At 37.5% G+C, this 19,766-nt stretch overlaps 6 protein-coding genes across 8 annotated transcripts in view; 3 read left to right on the top strand and 3 right to left on the bottom strand.

Annotated features, from left to right (window-relative positions):
* Positions 1–368: 368 nt before the first annotated feature.
* LOC124298191 (probable pyruvate dehydrogenase E1 component subunit alpha, mitochondrial) lies at positions 369–3,421 on the bottom strand. 2 transcript variants are annotated; one of them, XM_046749884.1, is made up of 7 exons: positions 3,214–3,421; positions 3,005–3,022; positions 1,988–2,221; positions 1,577–1,795; positions 1,230–1,478; positions 820–1,068; positions 369–721 (listed from the first exon to the last, which is right to left on the bottom strand). In XM_046749884.1, exons 1-7 carry the CDS (start codon positions 3,262–3,264, stop codon positions 536–538), a joined length of 1,206 nt encoding a protein of 401 aa, XP_046605840.1. In that variant the 5' UTR covers positions 3,265–3,421; the 3' UTR covers positions 369–535. The 2 variants fall into 2 exon arrangements, with proteins under 2 accessions (XP_046605840.1, XP_046605848.1); XM_046749892.1 differs by lacking the exon at positions 3,005–3,022 and having other exon boundaries at positions 3,214–3,420.
* A 558-nt stretch (positions 3,422–3,979) lies between these two features.
* Positions 3,980–19,766, top strand: part of LOC124298088 (thyrotropin-releasing hormone-degrading ectoenzyme-like) — a 28,147-nt gene continuing 12,360 nt past the window's right edge. The window contains exon 1 of the mRNA XM_046749691.1: positions 3,980–4,019. The gene's annotated coding sequence lies outside the window, so the exon portion shown is untranslated. The remainder of the gene's footprint in view (positions 4,020–19,766) is intronic.
* On the top strand, positions 4,326–4,995 carry LOC124298245 (26S proteasome complex subunit SEM1). The gene is made up of 3 exons (XM_046750010.1): positions 4,326–4,486; positions 4,569–4,665; positions 4,880–4,995. Exons 1-3 carry the CDS (start codon positions 4,405–4,407, stop codon positions 4,932–4,934), a joined length of 234 nt encoding a protein of 77 aa, XP_046605966.1. The 5' UTR covers positions 4,326–4,404; the 3' UTR covers positions 4,935–4,995.
* LOC124298098 (uncharacterized) lies at positions 4,987–8,957 on the bottom strand. Of its 2 annotated transcripts, none has more exons than XM_046749702.1 (8): positions 7,962–8,957; positions 7,524–7,833; positions 7,106–7,446; positions 6,765–6,981; positions 6,346–6,684; positions 6,114–6,267; positions 5,820–5,983; positions 4,987–5,730 (listed from the first exon to the last, which is right to left on the bottom strand). In XM_046749702.1, the coding sequence occupies exons 1-8, from the start codon at positions 8,627–8,629 to the stop codon at positions 5,425–5,427; spliced, it is 2,499 nt and encodes an 832-aa protein (XP_046605658.1). In that variant the 5' UTR covers positions 8,630–8,957; the 3' UTR covers positions 4,987–5,424. The 2 variants fall into 2 exon arrangements, with proteins under 2 accessions (XP_046605658.1, XP_046605667.1); XM_046749711.1 differs by having other exon boundaries at positions 6,114–6,264.
* LOC124298179 (MKI67 FHA domain-interacting nucleolar phosphoprotein-like) lies at positions 9,083–11,055 on the top strand. Its single transcript, XM_046749858.1, has 4 exons — positions 9,083–9,280; positions 9,422–9,613; positions 9,718–9,826; positions 9,922–11,055. Exons 1-4 carry the CDS (start codon positions 9,194–9,196, stop codon positions 10,818–10,820), a joined length of 1,287 nt encoding a protein of 428 aa, XP_046605814.1. The 5' UTR covers positions 9,083–9,193; the 3' UTR covers positions 10,821–11,055.
* Positions 11,159–17,554, bottom strand: LOC124298212 (homeobox even-skipped homolog protein 2-like). Its single transcript, XM_046749914.1, has 5 exons — positions 17,239–17,554; positions 15,977–16,278; positions 14,599–14,918; positions 11,820–11,989; positions 11,159–11,621 (listed from the first exon to the last, which is right to left on the bottom strand). Exons 2-5 carry the CDS (start codon positions 16,270–16,272, stop codon positions 11,535–11,537), a joined length of 873 nt encoding a protein of 290 aa, XP_046605870.1. The 5' UTR covers positions 16,273–16,278; positions 17,239–17,554; the 3' UTR covers positions 11,159–11,534.

Genomic DNA, 19,766 nt, shown 5'->3' with positions numbered 1-19,766 from the left:
TTTGGAATATAATTTTTTTCATTATTGATTTCTATGATGTTGGAAGGCAGGAGGTAATCAATTCATTACTATAAACCATATTGCAATTATTTAACACATACTTTATAGTTTTAAATAATATAAATTACGTATAACACCTACATATTATTTTATAAATTAGCTATATATTTCTTACTTATGCATGTTAATTTAGAATCTCTAAAGAGGCCACTTTTTGTATGCTCAAAATCTCGTAAACTACTGAAGATAAATTTTTTAACTATTCACAAAGGAATATGAAATAGTACGATAACGATACAATTCTTGTGGCGTAAATAGTTCTCTTTTTGTTTTTATATGCATACGTCAAGGTTACAAACTGGCAACAGTTATTTCGAAAATTTATTTATTCACAATTTCAGTATTCTGTTTAAAACAAATGTAATTCTTTTAATCTGGCATGTAGTAGTTGTCGATTTTCTATTTCACTTACTACTAAATTATTACAGCCACATGTCAATCTCACGACCAGCGTCTGATTGAATCATAATTTTCTCTAAAGATTAATGGCGGGACCCAGCCTACCATGAGGTAGTGGATTGAAAGGGGTTACATTGCGCACTTCTTTTTCAAGAGGTGCAGAGTAGATATCTGTGGTCAATTCACTCATAGGGATTTCTTTGTCTGTCTTAGCAATCTTCACCGCATCATCAACTTCTTTTCTGACCTCAGCCTCAAGTTTCTTTAAACACAGTGAGAGGTTCAGATTAATTTGTATTTAAATAATATCACTTTGCTTTAGCTATTAGTCAATGATAGATCATGTGTTTGAATGTTTACCTTGAGTTCATCAGCTGCAACTAAGTTCGAGTTGAGAATCCTTTCTTTAAAGCTGGTAATAGGGTCACGAGTCTGACGAACCTCTTGAATTTCTTCCCTAGTACGATAGCTTGTGCCTGGATCTGACATACTGTGACCGCTGTAACGATAAGTAGCTGTTTCGAGGACAATTGGTCCTTTTCCACTGGTGCAGTGATCAATGGCATAACGAGTAGCCTCTCGCACGGCTAAAACGTCCATTCCATCGACCTGTTCAGGTAATTCATATTTGTATGAAATTATATTGTCAAGACGAAATTGAATTATCAACTATTCGAAAAGTCTGGTGAATATTAATGAGTGTAAAATAATTCACCAAGTATTATATATAAATTTTTGACTTGTACAATATTGAATTATCTTTGCTTTACCCAGATTCCGGGAACATAGTCTCCTCTTGTGTAATAGTCCGTACTGGCAGCTGCTCGGTCTGCGCTGGTTCCCATACCATAACCATTATTTTCGCAAACAAAGATGCAGGGAATATCCCACAGCTTGGCAATATTGTAAGCCTCGAATATCTGACCTTGATTTGCAGCGCCATCACCATACAAAGCTAAACATACTCCACCGGTGTTTTGATATTTGGCAGCAAAGGCTACGCCAACACCCAGCGGCACCTAGTGAGTAGAATTTTAAGAATTCTCAGTTATCCAAAAATTCATAATGTTATATAGCTACTCATTTCATTAACGTAGCTCAGTCATCTTTGGCTTACCTGGGCACCAACAATACCATTGCCTCCGTAAAAATTCTTGGCATACATGTGCATGGAACCACCTTTACCGCGTGCATTCCCGCTTTGACGCCCTGTAAGTTCAGCTAGTACACCTAACGGGGAAACACCCATAAGATAAGTCCATCCGTGAACACGATACGCTGTTATTACGGAATCCTGAGGACGTAGGACGGCAGTCATCCCAACTGCACATGCTTCCTAGGAACAGCAAAATCAAGAGTAAGTTAAAGCTTTTTGTGATACACATTTCATGTGAAATTTTTAAATTCAAGGATGAAATTACTTGGAGATCGAAAATATGGTTATTTTTAAATTGTACAAAATTGTGCAAGTTTGGATCAATTATTTATTAACAAATTTTACACAAAGTTAGCTGGGAGTTTGTCATACCTGTCCGGAGTAAAGATGACAAAAACCCCTTATAATTTTTTCTTTGTAAAGGTTGCCAGCCGCTGTTTCAATACGACGGATGGTGTGCAATTGCTTGTAGTACTTGAGAGCATCCTCTTTTGTTACTGACACCTGCGTGGATGGGCCTGATTCTAATTTATGTAAACGGAATGGCTTTGTTTCGAAGGATGCCTCCGTCGCGTAATTATTCTTGTTTAATAAGAAAGACACAGCCTGCAACAAAAAAAAAAAGATTCAATTATAGCAAACTGTTTATTATACATACCGTCAGGTATTTCATTTAATATCAATTTTTGTGTTACGCTGAAGAAAACGAAGGTAGTCAAATGGATCTCCAGGACAATGTTTCGATAACTGTGATTATTACGTAGCACATTATATTTGAAACTGAATAATTTCGTTGTAGACAGAATTTTGCATGTGCAGAGGAAATATTTTTTGCTGCGTAATCAAAGTTGTTGAAATGGCTAAGCTTTAGTTCCTGTGTACATGTATTATAATTTGCTAAATTTAACGAGATGAGTGATTGAATTATTCAAGGAGCAAAGTGCAATTAAGGTGTTTTGAGCGTGGTGCCACGTGACCAATTTTTGAATTTATTTGGAATTTCTCGTACGTAATATTATGGTGCTATTGTCGGTAAATACTCTGGGGTCAGCTGGTGCTGAATAACTTTTGTACAGATGTTTCATCTATTTATATCACCGCAAAACATGCTTTGAGGTTATATTTTGCAGATTATTCGATTAATTATTAATACGATAATTTATCTGTGCTAACTGACCAGAGCACATTTCCCAGCATGAACAAGGTCATATCATAAAAATATTCCAAATCGAATCAATGTTTTACGAAAGAACAAGATTGATTTTCGTACAAGCTCTTACAATTAAATCGATCACGTGATACCACGCTCAAAAAACCTTACAATTAACATTTTGGAATATTAGCTGAAGCATAGACAACGAAAACTAAATTTGTTACTGGGATATTTACCTTGCTCCAGCTTCCATACTTGCCCATGAATGAGATATAAAAATGAAGGATTATTCAAGGCATTAATCGAAAAATTACAGGAAAGGCAAAACAGCGAGTGAAAATAATTGAAATTCTATACTTTTCAAATCATAGGAAAAAGTAAGGGATTTTTTCTAAGGTCATTCACATGTTCAGCAACAGTTCGAATTTTTTTCAGAATAACTCACATTTCTTTTCGACGTTTGACTGCCAATGCTCCTAATGCAGTTGGGAATCATTTTAGAGGTAGAATGCCGTGTCAGGTAATTGAAATTTTTTTAAAATTACGTTTAATTATATTTCCCAGCTGGCAAATGAGAGGAACACGGATATTACAAGCTACGCGACAGCGGACATTTAGAGGAGAACGACCGTGCACCGTGGACCAACGATTGGCAGCCCGATATGTTACCCGAAATTTTGCACGATTGGTATGACTGGAGTTCGATTCTCGAACCGTGCGAATGCATAATAATCTCCCAAACGATTGAAAATCGCTGTATGAACTGGTACGAATCGCGTCCGCGTCGCTTGAGAAATCTCAAATTTCGTCGAATTTGAACATTAGTTTTTAGCCTATCGCCAATCGAGTAACACCAATTTGTAAATACGGGAGTTGTGATCACACGCTTTTATTTATCAAGTGTTACATTGCGTATAGACGTAATTATTGCTTTATCAATCCATGTGTAGATCGTGCCTTGTTTTTCGACGAGAAAACAAGTGATTTTCGTGATTCGAAAAAATCGTTGTACTGGTTTTTATCGTCTTCGAATAAACTCTGAATATCAGTGCCTCAGTGCGGTTTGATCTAATTGGAACGGTCTACGATGGGAGTTTGCCGATGTATGGTTGTAAAAAATAGCTTATCAGTGTCGAAGAAATTATTACAATGTGCATAACAGGAGTGTATAGTGAAACAAATACTGATATGTGTTCAACCGTGGATCCACACAATGGGTACAGGTCAATGCAGCTACGAATTCGACAAAAGGTAAGTCTTGCATGCGATTTGTATTTTTCGTAATGTTTCCCCAGGTTGTATACTGACTACAATTTTAATCTTAATTATAATCAGCCTGCTAGTGTTAGTTTCTGTCACTACAATAGCGAAAATTATTATCATGGAAAAAAATCTCCGGTACATTTTGTTTATAGTCTAGAATTATCTTTCAAATTATACGTTCCAATTCTGAACGCGCTATTTGCGATTGACCTTGAAACATACTTCGCGGCGTTACAAACAAGCTAGACAATATGATTCTACATACCTATGTACGCCTTCTCGAAACTTAATATACTTCGTGGTAATAATAATAACAACGTGCAAGGCTCACGACGTCGGTGTCATATTGGAATCAGAGTGAAATAAAGTGAAAATGACCGACAAGAACGATAAATCGAAAGTTGATTTGGGACTTCTTGAGGAAGACGATGAATTCGAAGAATTTCCTGCCGAAGGTAAGTTTCCTTTATTTTATCTTATCCCGATATTCTTTGCTTCTCTTCACCCTCTAACCTCAAATTTGCTGAATCACGGAAGATTGGACTGCCAAAGATGAAGACAATGCCGATATTAGCGTGTGGGAGGATAACTGGGATGACGATGACGTCGAAGATGATTTTAGCCAACAATTAAGGTAAGACTTGTGACTCTTATTTGTCTAATATAATATGTTAAAGAATTGCCTCGGACTCTTCGTAGTTTTCATGTCTCAAGTCTATCTGTGTTATTTGAAAAGTTTGATGTACTGTCTTTGCTACCGTCATTATTAGTGGTATCAAACTACCCGTTTCTTAACTCGCTTCAACCAAGAAAACGACCTTAATTAATTTACCATATCGTTATTGCAGAGCTCAATTGGAAAAGCAGAAAGTACAGGGTGACCCTTCGGGAAAGGAAAATTGAGTTCAAAACGAAGTGTGGATGTATGTTAATTGTTAAGTAATAAACTGCTATATGTATTTCATACGTATCATTTTAATTTCTCAAGAGATAAGTTCCAATTATACAGCACATGTAACGAATGCAAAAAGTTCTACTTATAGTTTCTCTCATGTACGAATATTTGTTTAAAAATTTTCACAGTCACTGAGATAAAATCTAATAAATATCATTGTTTGATAGACAATTTTTTTTTTATACATACTTTTAATTCAATTGAAAAATCTGTACAATTGATAACAAAACTTCACTGGGATTTGGCTAAACATCCTTAGCTAGTACACCAGTGTAAATACAAATAGAATCTATTTTTGTCACATTTTACCCGGTTTTTTTTCCATTTTAGAAGCAAATGTCAATACATGCAGGTGTGGGTATTAGATTTAAAATAATTGCAGCAGAAAATGTTTACTTTGTCTTGAAAATAAATTTAGGACAACTTTTTAGTTCACTTTCAGTACGCTGATACACCTTGATTGGTTGATCTGGACGTAGCTAATAATTGTGAAGCTAAAACGTCCAATAATTGTAAACACAAATCTCGATTAATTTTCTTATTATCCAAAGACCTCATGAGAAATTTAAATGCTTCGCTTGTTTCATTGTCCCCTAAGAATATCTTTATGTGAGGTGGGATTGCTGACATTAATTGTTGTAGTAATTCATCCTGCAGTATATCTAATCCTTTAGTATTTTCGTTACCAGAGCTGGCAAATATGTCCAGATTATCCAAGTGTTTAAAAGATTTGAGAATCGAATTCTGGAACAAAATTAGACGGCTTTTACAGTCAAATCTGATGCCACTTAGCGTACATGTTAATTAACAATCTGATTTACCAATAACATTACTTTTAACGTGGTCTCAGCAATATTTCCAAAGAACAATTTGACAGTTCTAACAACAGCTTCTTGTTCTATAACGTTGTCACATCCGGATCCGCCCAAAACTTCAGAAGCCAAGTCGACAACTAGTTGCGTTAAAGTTATCTTACTGTCCAGCTCATCAAGTTCTTCTGCAAAAATTAAAATATTATTATTGAAGTTATAGCTGCATTCAATTTAGAACTTCTCAAAGTAGTTACTGCTAATTGATGGAAGTTAGATCTGTTTATCGCGTACAATGTTGGAGGTAGGATTACTGACCGTCGTATGGTGTGTTAAAAATTTCCCACCAATGAGCCAGCAGCTCTGAGTCACCGCTACCCTCGACCGATTCGACTGCTTCGTAAGCCGTGTCCACAGAACAGTAGTCCATTCTTTCCGCGACCAATTGCTGCAATTCTCGAGCTAAATTCTGCTGATTTTATAATAAAAGTTATTGGCAGTAGTGGAAATATATTATTGGATAGAACTTTGGAAGACACTTGAAACTCACAGATTTTAAGTCCTCAACAAACCGCCACGGAACATCAGCCAGTGACATTAATGTCGGCATCGGCATTACTTCTATTTCTGTATCCATTTCAAAACCAGGCACAACAGTTTTCAAAGTATTGAATACTCCGCTTACGGTTTTAGCCAAAAATCTATCTAGGCGTGGTGCCACTGTGTCCGCTTTTTTATTACTGCTGCTGCTTGGCCTCAAAAAGTGACGTAATTGCGGTGGATAATCGGCAGCTAAACGAGAGCAAACTAGTTTTAAATAATTTTCCATCTCCACACGTCCGCCTTCTGGTAAAGTTATGTTTGATATTGCAACCGCCAATGATGGAACCTGAAGTTAGATATTTGAATGCTTTTTACGTCTGTGTTTCAGCGATTATTAAGCATGGTTGTATGTCAGTTGATAATTACTTCTGCTAGACTAGCGTGAAGTTGTACAAAATCTGAGTACTGCCTCTTAACGGTGGCTGTAGTAGTTTCAAATAAGTGTGATCCATGCTGTTCTATGTCGTCAAACTGTATGCAGTACAGGAGCTGCTGAGAGCCATCGGGTGCTGTATGAAATTCTGTCCAAGGAATAGTTAAGTGGCTGCCTTCGTAAACTGTGCAAGACTTTTCCTCCAATTGTCTGCAATTAAATTTAGTAGAAGCTTCGGGATTATTTTTTTATTAGCTTCCAAATTAAGATTTTGCATGAACCTGGAGAAGCGGCCAGGCCTGAATTAAACTGGTTGAAAAAAATACACATTTACAATGGTGTTGAGGCGTTGGATTTTTGGTGCAAAAGACTTCGCAGTCTGGCGATAGTCGTTGCAAAATCAGTTGGTTCTTCATAAACCGGAGACAATCTGTCTTCCTCTGGTTCAGAATCAGGTTCAGATATTTCAACATTGGCCCACAATCCTCTGTGGCTTATTTCTAAACCCTCCAAACTCAGAGCAGCTTTCCTTTCCATTGTGCTTTGTGCATTCTGATTGTTATCTTTGAAATCTGGTGAAATATCAGCACCTTGACCAGCTTTCGGTAAGGGACGCGATATCGCTGCAGCTGTTGTGGAACGTATGGCATCACTGAGTGCCGTAGACACAACACTCTGAAAAGATTCGACTTTGATGATTATGATTTGGATTAAAGGAGATCCCCAAATAAATAGAAAGAAGGTATTATCACCTCGCTAGCCGAAGCACATTTCTCATTTTTTACTGGTTCTGAACTAATCCCTCTTACAATTTCTTCTAAAATCCACTCTGGCGAACTTATGCTTTCTATTCCTGTGAGCAATTTTTTAGCCAGTATTGAAAATAAGAGTTTACAAGGTAACGAACTAGTCAATTCCCATTGTAAAAATTCTCTTGCCAATACAGTGACCACTCGATGAAGACTGTGCTCTAACGCCGCTAGGCTTCGCGAACCCGGATGAACATAGCGATAGGCTTCTTCGATGTCTAGTGCAGTTCCCTTCTCAACACGACGCAGCGCTCTGATAAAAGGAATAACAACATTGCAGTAAATCGTTAGTTTCCTAAGTGAGACTGTAATGAAAACGAAGCTAGGTGAATCGGTAATTGCAGTGCATAATTATACAATGTTTAACACGTGGATCATTACCTACGATATTCCTTCAAATGCAACAAGAATATATTGCCAATTTTTCTAGCCAATTCAATTCGATCAATTCGTATCAATTGATGATTGAATTTAAGAATCAGATTTTCGAGCAACTGTTTGGACTCGTTAGGAAAAGCATCGTCATTGCTCACATTTCTGTACCAAATTTTAACAAAGTTCGCATCAATATCATTTATAACTTTTTCCACATTTATTTTTTCCACAAAAGTTACGGGCAGGTCCTGTTCTAAAACAGATCCATCGTCTAAATTTCCATCAGCCCTTAGGTCTCTGAGAAGATTATTTATCTCTGTGTTTTGTCTGTCTATCTGATTTTCGTCCTTCGTTTCTTCATCGTTATCGACACGTTTAACTACCGGTTTTTGTGGCTGACGACCACTACCTGTTTGGTCATTTTTCATCCATCCCTGAGACCATTTGTTGAAAGGTTCAGTGGTCAAAGGTGCGTTGACTTTGAGCATTAATCTCAATACGAAACAGCTTAGCCATATCGATATAGTGATCACAAAAATTGCCCAAGATATTAAAAAATGAAGCGGCACAGTAAGATGAGCGACGTGTGTTTGAATCGTCATGCAAATTGTAACAGAGAAAAGACTGATCAATAAAATACGATTTGACCAGCTTATCGAGAATACTTTCTCCATATTTATTTTCGTTAGTTAACCACTTTCTGCTTCAATTGTTTCTACAGATAAGTATCATTTTTGGTGTTGCGTGTTGCACCTCGTGTTACTTTGAAGTCTTTGATATATTTCACAATCTTTTTCTCTAAATATAAAAAAATGTCGTCCAACTTTCGTTCAGGTCGTTACAACAACGATGAATATTCTTCTCTGTCATTCCTGCCATAACGTCTATATTTTCACGCGTATAATGACACATGATTAATGAACCTCATCGATGATTACTGATCTTATCTCTTGTGCTCGCGCTGACAGTAGTTGACAGTTGTGTGACAGGAGCCGACGGATCTCGCAATTTTTTTACAACAGTGTGTTCCGGAATACATTGAAAAAAGCGGCAATCACGCGTCGCGGCGACCTCTGGTGGATATTCAGTGAACCTTTTGTCGCTACCGTAGTGACTTTAAAGTTCAATTCCGCAAATCCCGCCACCGTTACGCATCAGCTAATTTTCTTCAATTTTTTCCACACGATAATCGAATAAATAGAATTCAAAGTGGAGTAATTTTTTTTTGAAAAAACAATATGAAGATAGCAAAACAAGCTGCAGATCAATCGGATCAATCGACACTCAGCAAAGCCGTTAAAAATGTGAAGCAAAAACTTTTAACGGTATGTTTCGAATGTATCCAAACACGTGTTTAACATAACCTATAAATCTGTTGCGCATTCGGCAACTTATCCAGTCCAATCAAGTCTGCTATTTCGGTCAGCCGATAGTTGAAACTAACACTCGACGATTTGTCATTTCAGAAACCTAAAAAACCCGAAGCTAAAATTCTTATCGAGAACAGCGATGTTCCATCGTCAACTGAATCAGTTTCGCTTAATAGAGGGATTGTTTATCTTGGGCACATTCCTCATGGGTTCTTCGAAGAACAAATGATTAGCTATTTCAAGCAATTTGGGAAGGTTACCAGAGCTAGAGTGGTTAGATCTGTAAAGGTAGATATCTGGGAGCCTCGTTTTCAACGATCTTATTCTTTCAGTATATAACCAAACAACATTGAAGTTGCAAACACGTATTTTCATTCATTTCCATCTTGTAGACCGGTAGAAGCTGTGGTTATGGGTACATAGAATTCATGCACAGCGAAGTGGCAAAAATTGCTGCACAGTCTATGAACAACTACCTGATGTCTGGAAGACTGCTAAAAGGTAGATTAGTTTTGATAGGAAAATTCAAGTTCATTTTATAAGCAGTAAAGTATCGACGTTTTCTTAACTGTTGTTATTCCGTAAAATGTTTTCAGCGACATACATTCCGCCTGAGAAACAGCATGGGCGTTATTTCGCAGGGCGTCCATGGAGTAAGCAACAATTTCCTCGATCAGTGAAAAGAAAGGAACAGAATATGCGAAAAAACCAAAATGTGGATAATAGTGTTGACAGTATGCTAGCTCAGCGGAAAATGAAAAAAATTTCTGTTATGGAGAAAAAACTTGAGCAAGCAGGAATTTTCTATAAGATTAAACCCGTTGAAGTACCCGAAGACACGCAAGTTAAAAAGAGAAAAAGCTCTGCCTCTCGACCAGCTTCAACAGGAACGAAAAAGATAAAAACTTCCAATGGTATGGTAGAGAGTGAAATTGACGCCGAAGATGGTTCTTTACAAAAAGTGGAGAAAAAAGCAGTTGTCAAGGAACCTGCGATTAACAAGACGAAGAAAAAGAACAAATCAGAATTGAAACCGGCTGACGAGGTTGCTGAAGCTATCAAGGCTAGTATTTTAGCAGTTCCAAAACCGAAGAAGAAAATTTCTACATGCACAGTTCAAGTACCCGAAATAAGCTTGCCAAAAAAATCTAAGAAGAAAATGGCAGCTGATTCCGTTCCTATTAAGAAGAAGAAAGAAGCAGTGTCAACTGAATTACTTGTAGGTAAAAAATTGAAGGGAAAAGTTGCGTCGATTGATCATCCGCCTACTGCTAAGAAGCTGAAACAGCAAGTGGAAGTGATTGATCATCCACCAACTGTTAAAAAGACGAAACAGAAAGTACAAAAGAATATCCCTGCTGCAGTGCCGCTCATTGAAAAGTCGGGACAAAAGAAAATTTCTTTCCTAGTACCAACGGTTAAAAAATCCAAAAAACAAATAGCAGCTCAAGTATCGCTGAGCAAGAAAGGAAAAAAGAAAAGTGCAGCGGCATAAATGATGATGCATCGAACTAAGCTGGATTTAATTGTAATTGAGTTTTTCAGCAATTGTGACGGATCGAGTTTTGGTTTACTTTATGTTTCGTGAAAATGATCGATTAGATCAATGGAACTTTTACCTCATATACGATTTTAGAAATCGTAAATAATTTTGCCTACGATCCTTGGAATGGATTGTACATACAGCTCATGTATTTCATCACAGCGTTTAATAAACGAAGTATGCGTAATCTGTGATTTTGCGAAAGAATTATTTAATACAAACGTTCTGCACAGAACGTTGAATAAATCTTAGTTAAAGATAACAAATAGGGCCTGGATTAATATGTAAATATATATTTTTGTTATTTAAATCAATTTTATTCCTTATTTATTTCTTTACATAAAGTATGGAGTTTGGTGCTAAAAAATGCAGTTTATATGTTCCATATTTTAGTTTGTCAAGTATATTATATAATTATATCTTGTAATTTTTAATACATATTTATCACGGCCCTGATAATAAATCTTTTAGAAATATTTCAAGAATTTATTTTATGCTCCGGAAATCGATAAGCCTTTGATATTGTCGATAAATTTATTCGCTTTACCGTAAGCTAGCGAATAATATTTACAATTTAGTTATTTCTTCTAATTAAAAACAAATTTTATATAAATACGTAATGTATTGTATATTTTATTATATATCCACTCCGCTGGTCAGAATTAATCACAATTTTTTCCCGCGGTTCTGAGATAAGGGGCACCCTTTCGTTCGTTTCCATTTCATACGTCTGTTTTGAAACCAAACTTTGACCTGAAAAAAATGGATGAGAGTTGAATACCCTATCATTCAATGTCGCGTGAACAGTTATTAACTGCACCTTGTTTAATAATTTTTGTGAATTATTCAAACATGGCTCGAGGTTTTATTCAATCATTCATTCGAAGTGATTTACATAAATCGTATGAATTAGTTGAATAATTATGAAAATAAACATTAACAAAGAATTACCTGCCGCTCCGTTAAATCTAAAGCCACGGCAATTTCGTATCTCCGAAGTCGGGTGAGATAATTCATGTGCGCGAATTCGTACTCCAAGTGACGAACTTGTTGTTTAGTAAATGCTGTTCTTTCCTTGCGTGGTTTTTCCGTCGCGGTTCCGCTCAGCCTTTTACTTGCCTCTGAAATAATTGAAAGAGTTTATTTATCTTCATCGAATAAAATATAGGGATTATGCTCTGGATATTTGTCACGAAGTAAATTTGTAGAAGCTGGTGTTAAGTTCGATACACTCGAAAGAAAAAGACGAAGATAAATGGGAATTTGATTGTTTATATACCCACTTAAATTACGTCGATCACGGGATCGGGTTCAAATTCCGAAATTAAAAATTTTTGAATTTTTTTCTTGCGAAATATGTAGTCAAGAAATCAAACTTTGTACGAAACATCAAGGTTTCGAATGCTCTGAAACCTGACGCTCAAAGTTCCGAAAGGATAAAATGCTGGAAGGGCGTAACTATCGCAAGTTTACTTTTCGGAACTTTGTTCTATCGTAACATGAATTTTCGGAATCTTGCATAATTCGGAACTTTGATCAGTCGATTTTCCGACCATTCGAAACTTTGTTGTTTCTTCAAAGTTTGATTACTTCACTCCTGTTATCGCCACCAAATAATTCGGAATTAACGCCTTTCTAAACTTTTCAAATTCGGTATTAACTGCGTAATTTCGTCCTGTCCAAACCGCGAAAATGAAGTAATCCTGCAATAATCCGATGGCCTAATTAACACGTCTCGTCGTACGGAATGAAAGGACGATGCACGTATAACGCGGAGGGCGTCGCAAAACCGTGAATTTTTGCCCGTCGGCAATCTTTTTGCCGTCGGAGATGAAAATAACTGCATCTCCGATGCGTCATATACGATGACGTTCTCCTTGCGGCGCCGCGACGAGAGAAAGAAAGAGAGAGCGAGAGAGGGAGACGGACATGTATACATACCTATATAAATATACATATATAAGGGGCGATTCGCACCACTTGAAATGTGGGTTGGCTAGAATCGCGGATCTCCTGCCGAACGTTGCATCATCTCCTGAGTGCATACACGCATCTGCAATGTGCACACATATGCATTGGCGGTATACGCGATGCGTTCGCTTGTGATGCGCGGCTTCCGTGCCGCTATCTCGTCACCCTTTCGGCGATTTGCTCGATGACGTCAGCATGCGTACAATAAATACAGGCGCGCGATTTGATACGTTGGAATCGTGATTTTATTCTATCAACATATAGTGTATATATGGTATATACAGGTGTGTACATACGCGTGTGATTGTACGCATCGATTAAAGAAAAGCTAAACCTTAACCCTTTTTATATCGAATATTATGTATCACTGTTTAAAATGATTGTGAATTTACAACGCGTTTACTGTACAAAAGAGTTGCAAACTTACAAATTCGATGCATCGATGCAAAACTATTGTGTATTTTTTTTTCTTTATGTCTGAAATTTACGATGAAAATTTTTGTTCTTACTAAAATTTGTAGAAAAAATAGAAAAATTGGTAATTTGAATTTACTAAAATGTGTAGTAAAGTTATTGTATTTGTAAATCGAATGAGAAGTAAATGCATGGTATTCGAATAAAACTTCCGATACAGCTTGGGATGTTTTATACAGAAATTTTTAACAGTTTAATGCTATGAAACTCCTGCAGGGATTCGTACTGTTCGAGATTATAATACGATTGTATGCATTCATTTTCTCTTTCGGATTGTCATACTTATAAAGAAAAGAAGCGCAGAGCGCGATGAGGAGGTGTAAAAAAACGAATTAAAACAGCGTAAAACTGGCGCAACTAGACCGGCTCCAGTTTCTCTTATAACCCTGTACCATAATATCACATTTTACAGATCGTGGTGTAGCGTTCAATCGTTTTTCATTTAGAATGCTAAGTTTACGATGTTTTCACTCGCTTCGGTTTCATTGAGAGAGAGTTTTTCGGCGGGTATGTCACAGATGGTCAAAGGCTTGGACTTGACACGTGTTCTTCGCTCTAAATTGATGTACTATTATACGCGTTACGTATCTAACTCACACTCGTCGTTATTATATGTCACATATACGTATTTATGTATATTTAGTTGAATACGTGGTCGTTTTTAATGTCCGAAATTATTCGACGTATGTAATAATTTATGTGGTTTTTCTATAAGATGCGAGTGAAGAATCTCGAAATATCATACTGCAAAATTTTATAGCGAGAGGAGGAAACCAGCAGTGGTACCGATTAATCGTTGTTCTTTATAATACATGTAGGAAAATGTGTGATATTGTTTGACAGCGAGATCAACATGCAGTTGTGTTGTAACGTTCTTGAAGAACATTTTATAATGTACGCACGTACGGGAAATTACAATGGTCGGGGGATTAGGTAAATATTTAGGCTGAACTGAGACTGGCGTTAGCCGCATTGGCGACGTTAAAGACATAAACGCGTCCGTTATAAATTAATTATCAACAAACAGTGCCAAGTTTACTATATATACATATAACTCAATGCAACGTAGTACACTGCAATAAGGTAAATAGTACATAAAACAACGGACTTTCTTCCCTGTCAGTATTTTTTCGTTACGAGAAAAGAATCCCGAGAAACCAATACCTACGTGCGAGGCGATCCTTCAACTTCCGATAATCGAAATTCCGCGGGAAACGGTTTCGAAAATTCGTGGGAGGAAATTTGTATAAAAAAAAAAAAGAAGCTTTTGAAAAATTCCACCTACCGCAATCCAACTCTGACGAAGTTGTCGGGGAAGAAGCCTCCTCGTCGCTGGTTGTGGTCAAATTTTGGTAAACTTCGTGGGTCGTATTTCCCGCAGGAAAATCGTTGGTTGCGCCCGCCTGCAAATCGGGAACCTCCCAGGCTCTGAAAACCGTTTGGTGCGCCTGGATGTTGTACTTAGCGCAAGACACTTCCTCCGAGGAATCACCTGCTCCTGTCAGAGAACAGAGACCCAATTCTTCCCTGCTCAGTGAACACTGAGACGAGGCGGACAAGGTGCCGCACGTTATAACCTGGTTCGAGTAATGCTGCACCTCCCATCTGTCGGCAAATTAATTTCAGGAGAGGAGTGGTTCAAGTTCCGAATTTGATGAGTTTAGAAAGCGTCCGATTCCGGATTATTCGGTGGCGTAACGTGGAGGGAAGAAGTCAAACTTTGACGAAACAACAAAGTTTCGAACTGTCGGAAACCCGACGGCGCAAAGTTTCGAAATGCAAGATTCTGTAAATTCATGTCAGAATAGAGGAAAGTTTATGAAAAGTAAAGTTCCGATTGAGTGAAATTCGGAAAATTAAAATATACTCAACGAGTGGGTGTAAAGAATCGGAAAAACCGAAAATCGGAATGACCAAGATTCTGAAAGTAAAAGTATCGAAAATCCGAAACAAAGAAAGATCAAAGTGGTGAAATTTCACCAAGCCAGAAATTCAGGGAACTGAAAATCTTCGATCATTCGCAATTTCGATGTTTTAAGATTGTTTAACTTTCTCATATTTGCACTTTTGGAACTTTGACTTGTCAGAGTTATGCTCTGTCAGCATTTTGTCCTTTCGGATCTTTGAGCGTCGGGTTTTGGATCATTCCAATTTCAATTAGGCACTTTCGGAACTTTTCGAATTCGGAATTTCAACCCCGCCCCAGAATGACCACGTCATCATGTCGAACTTTCAAAGACACGGAAAAGCAAATTCACAGAATTTTGAACCGACGAGGAAAGTCAGAAACAATTACAATAAAGGTGAAAATATGCGAAAAGGAAAACGTAAGAGTGATCAGAATCTCCATACTTCATCGTACATGTATGAACATGTATATTCCGTACAATGACTTTCGGCATTTAAAAATTTCAGAAAAATCAGACTTTAGTCTATCTATGCCCACATCCTACTGTTTTACCACCACGTAGCTCGAGTAATAAAATCCGTTGAATGTCTTCAGCAAAAATTCAATTGATCCTTTCGCAGCTTGTCATTCAAAACCAAGTGCAATCGGGGTCGTAATCGCAAGGTCCGAATCTCTTCGAAGTCACGAATTACAAAACTTGAAAAATACTCGGCGATAATCACGAGTAAGCAAATCTTCGATCCGTTCGACTCACCTGTTCATCGGGTAGTTTTGGCTGTTCCCGATTGTCTCTCGAGCCGGACTCAATCCTCCCTGATGGTTGCAGACCAGAGAGCATCCCGATTCCATCGCCTCCGAAATATCTCCAGGATCCGTCGAGACGTCCCAAGGCCATTTGTAGAGCCAGGACGCTTCGCAGCTACTTTGCAAACGGCTTCCTTGGACGTCCGGGTGAAGCGACGGCGGCGTCGGCGGCGTCGGAGGCAACGCGAACACGTCTTCGCCGATCCGGAGTCTCGACGAAACGTTGCTATCAGACCAAGAATCCATCCCGAACTGCCGGAGATGATATTTCTATTTCAATTTTTTCGTTTTATTTTTTTTTTTTTATTCGCGAGTAACGAAATTCTTTATACGATTTTCTGCAGAATCTTTAAATTTTTTGAATGGGATTTTTTCCCAGTTGTTTTTTTTTTGTTTTTTTTTTCGTACGAGATATTCTTTGGATAACGGAAGTTGAATTACTTTCAATAAAAGTTGGCCAGAAATCGCCAAATATATCTCTAAATATTTCTTCAGTGATTTTTATCTTCTCTTTGCGGAATCTTGACTTCATTTCGTGGGAAATTATCGAAAATTATTTTGCTAATTGCCACGGTGTACAATTGGTAAATGTTGGACAATTGATGTGAGAAATAATTTATACATATAGGTAGATATCTTCAAAGTTGCGTTATTGTAGGATTTCATTTGAATTCATGCTTGGATTTTTCTGTTAACCTTTAACCAGGCAGGAGGAAATGATTTTCGAAAATCGTCAGTAATTCACTACTCTTTTCCGTACAATTATACTTTTCAACCTCTTTCTGTCAAATCCTGTTTACAGATCGTGAATTACTTACAGGTGTTGGAAAGTTGGTAAAGATTATGTAAATCCATGTTTCTATCCAAGTCAGTGATACCGTATAATATCGTATTTTCTACCATTTACAAACAATAGGGGGGAAAAAATCACCATCATACCGGTCTTAAATTTCACCGTCGATCTACATACATCGAGTTAGGATAGCATAAAAATTAAACGCTGATCACAAACTAAAAGTACCGTAAAAAAAACCGGTATTCGTATTCGTTCAATTGTTATTTTCGTAAGTGAGAAAATTGTTGCGCAGCATCAGGAAAATACATACAAGCTGAATTGAATGTTTAGTGATTATAGATGATTCCAGACGGTGCGACGGAGCAATTAAAAGTCAATCGTTATTTTCAGTCGAATTACAAAATATTGATAAATACCTGCTTCGGATAGTTTTGACGAAGAGAATTGAACGGTAAAGATTGCGAAGAAATTTATGAAGACAAAAATTCGATACGGTATAAAAATCGAAGGATAGAACTGCTGCAGGCTGTTATAATGCAATTCCGTCGAGTCACAATTATTTATTGTAATTTATTTACTGTAAGAACGATCCCAGAGTATATGTGTAAAAAGAATGTCAGCAACAGGTTCGATTTAACTCAATCACCGCGCGATCACAGTATTATACTACTGTTACTAGACGTCATAAAAGAAAACTAGCCTCGTGTGAATTGTCTCGGCACTAAGTTCGAAATGTCAGAGTAGCACATGTGTTCCCTTGTAAGACACACCGAGCACATCTCCCTGATGCCCATGGGCTACGGCCAACGGGGACAGCGACAGTCCGGTAGCCAATCGTAACGAGGCATGCCCACGAATAACCGACTAATTGTCACCAATTATGACCAACTTGCACTGATCCAGGAGCACGGTAGGCGGTATCTTCATTTTTTTTTTTTTTTTTTTTTATTTTCCTCTTCCCTAAGCGCTTTATTTATTCGCCTCTCTTTTTACTCGACATCGCGTAATCGGTATGGCGGCAGAAAAATTCATCTAGCGACGAGTGTTTCCCCCATATTGATTGTACTTTAATATTGTAATATCGAGTAATTATACGTCTTCCATAATCTACCGACGAAGACACTACGAACGATTATCGAGAAATATTTTCTGTATTTTCTCATTTATGGATATATGTGTACACATGTAGTTACAATTAAGGATTCTTGATTAGCGTTATAATACAATTTTATTATTAACCGAGATTATTAATACAAAATGTGTTCGGTAAAAACGTTCGTTGGACGAATTTTTTTTTCTTTTTTCTTTTTTTTTTTGTTCACTTTTTTTCAACCAGTCGGCGTGATAGACAGTTCAAAGTACAGCAGACTCGGTTGAAAGAAATGTTGAGGAAAAAAAAAAAAAGAAAAAACGTTTATACATTGCCAGATCCCTGCAGACCGCGTTTCTTTACCTTCTTCTTATTCGAGAATTGTACACAGAGTTAACGATGAAAAATACCGATACGCCTGCACAGCAGGTGTGTTCTTCTTTGGAAAAAGTTTGTGAAAAATAAATGGAAGAAGAAACGCCGCATCAAGCTCGTAGAAACAAACGATAATAATTTTGCGAAATTATTATCAAAATCCAATAATCCGAGCTAAATCTCGTTATTTTCTTATTAATCACAATTTTTTTTAAACAACAGTTTACAACCGAATGAAATTACGAGGATGAATTTTATTTACAATCATATCGAAGAAATGCCGAAACTGGATGATATATTTTTTGAACGTCGCTACGAAGCGTCAACTATTTCGAGACCAATTACGGAAAGGCCGCGTGCACCGAATGCACTTTGCGTAAAATAGCCGGAGGCGTTTGGTGTCGGTAATTTACTGTTTACTTAGTAGCCGAAAAATCCCGAGTCAACGGAGACGTCGGGAAGTCGGCTATCGGGACGAGATGGAAACGGAGCGATTGCCCGCCGTGCGTTCCGCAAGCCGCTAATGAGATCCCGCAGCATCCCGCGGACACGGCATACACGTCTTATCTTCGTACGGAACCGATCCCCCAGCTGTGATACATCCACAGCCGCAATGCGCCTTCCGTATCGCCGACTTTCAGCTTTTCACTTTCCGAAAAACATTTATTTAACACTAATTTAAGACCCGTATTCCGTTATTCTCATTATTATTACACCTCGGGCTTCACTCGGGTTTCGACCCCTGTTTCTGTTGTACGGATAGCGTGCTTTTGCACCGGAGTACTACGTAATGTGTAGTTGTTTTTTAATATATGTATATGTATATATATATGTATATGTCAACATAAGTTGACATTCCCCAACACTTGTGATGTCTCGTGTCCGGTTTTCGATAAGGAACTGAATACCGACTTGCATTTACTAAGCTGACTGTTCTCTTAATAATCACAATTGACAACAAACTTCGCAAGTCATCTGCCTGTTAGCATATTTGTTGGCGTATCAGCCTTTTTGGTTTTGTAGCAGTTTATGCCAAATTATGTAAAAAATTTTAAATGATTTCAGAACAGAAGTGACTTAGGTTTCGAACGTCAGTTCTTCCGTTGACTGTATTTTTTTTGGAAAATGTGTATCATTTCTTTGATAATATTTACACGGTCACGAACTTCAAACTCATCCAGAAATTACATGGGGAAAAAAATTTTAACTTTTCAAAAACACACAATTAAATATTACACGCTCTCAAGGGATCATCTTTCCCTTATACTTAATTTCGGCAATTTAATTCAAATACAATCGAAATTTCCATTACGTGGGCGAGTTTTCAGATCTCTAGACAAAACTCCGAATGTTTTCTGTAAAACGAGAAGGACTTCCGACCGTGTAAGTCTGTCACGGTCCATTAAGGGCCGGAGATCCCGCTGAGCCGGAATCCGTACGAAGACCTCCGCCGTCGCGTTCAACTTGTATCTTTAAACC

The sequence above is a fragment of the Neodiprion virginianus genome, chromosome 1 (assembly GCF_021901495.1).
Source record: "Neodiprion virginianus isolate iyNeoVirg1 chromosome 1, iyNeoVirg1.1, whole genome shotgun sequence".
Taxonomy (NCBI): domain Eukaryota; kingdom Metazoa; phylum Arthropoda; class Insecta; order Hymenoptera; family Diprionidae; genus Neodiprion; species Neodiprion virginianus.
Note: the sequence above shows the minus strand (reverse complement) of the source record. Positions and strands in the feature narration are given on the sequence as shown.

Coding starts and splice junctions, on each gene's coding strand:
- LOC124298191 (XM_046749884.1), bottom strand. CDS start 3,264: ATGATTCCCAACTGCATTAGGAGCATTGGCAGTCAAACGTCGAAAAGA. Junction 1,796..1,987: donor GTCATCTTTACTCCGGACAG/GTATGACAAACT, acceptor TGCTGTTCCTAG/GAAGCATGTGCAGTTGGGAT. Junction 1,479..1,576: donor ATGGTATTGTTGGTGCCCAG/GTAAGCCAAAGA, acceptor TCTACTCACTAG/GTGCCGCTGGGTGTTGGCGT.
- LOC124298179 (XM_046749858.1), top strand. CDS start 9,194: ATGAAGATAGCAAAACAAGCTGCAGATCAATCGGATCAATCGACACTC. Junction 9,281..9,421: donor TGAAGCAAAAACTTTTAACG/GTATGTTTCGAA, acceptor TTGTCATTTCAG/AAACCTAAAAAACCCGAAGC. Junction 9,827..9,921: donor GTCTGGAAGACTGCTAAAAG/GTAGATTAGTTT, acceptor AAATGTTTTCAG/CGACATACATTCCGCCTGAG.
- LOC124298245 (XM_046750010.1), top strand. CDS start 4,405: ATGACCGACAAGAACGATAAATCGAAAGTTGATTTGGGACTTCTTGAG. Junction 4,487..4,568: donor CGAAGAATTTCCTGCCGAAG/GTAAGTTTCCTT, acceptor GAATCACGGAAG/ATTGGACTGCCAAAGATGAA. Junction 4,666..4,879: donor GATTTTAGCCAACAATTAAG/GTAAGACTTGTG, acceptor TCGTTATTGCAG/AGCTCAATTGGAAAAGCAGA.
- LOC124298098 (XM_046749702.1), bottom strand. CDS start 8,629: ATGGAGAAAGTATTCTCGATAAGCTGGTCAAATCGTATTTTATTGATC. Junction 6,982..7,105: donor TCCAACGCCTCAACACCATT/GTAAATGTGTAT, acceptor ATTTAATTGCAG/ACAATTGGAGGAAAAGTCTT. Junction 6,685..6,764: donor TTCACGCTAGTCTAGCAGAA/GTAATTATCAAC, acceptor ATCTAACTTCAG/GTTCCATCATTGGCGGTTGC.
- LOC124298212 (XM_046749914.1), bottom strand. CDS start 16,272: ATGGATTCTTGGTCTGATAGCAACGTTTCGTCGAGACTCCGGATCGGC. Junction 14,919..15,976: donor CAAAACTACCCGATGAACAG/GTGAGTCGAACG, acceptor ATTTGCCGACAG/ATGGGAGGTGCAGCATTACT. Junction 11,990..14,598: donor TTCGTCAGAGTTGGATTGCG/GTAGGTGGAATT, acceptor CAATTATTTCAG/AGGCAAGTAAAAGGCTGAGC.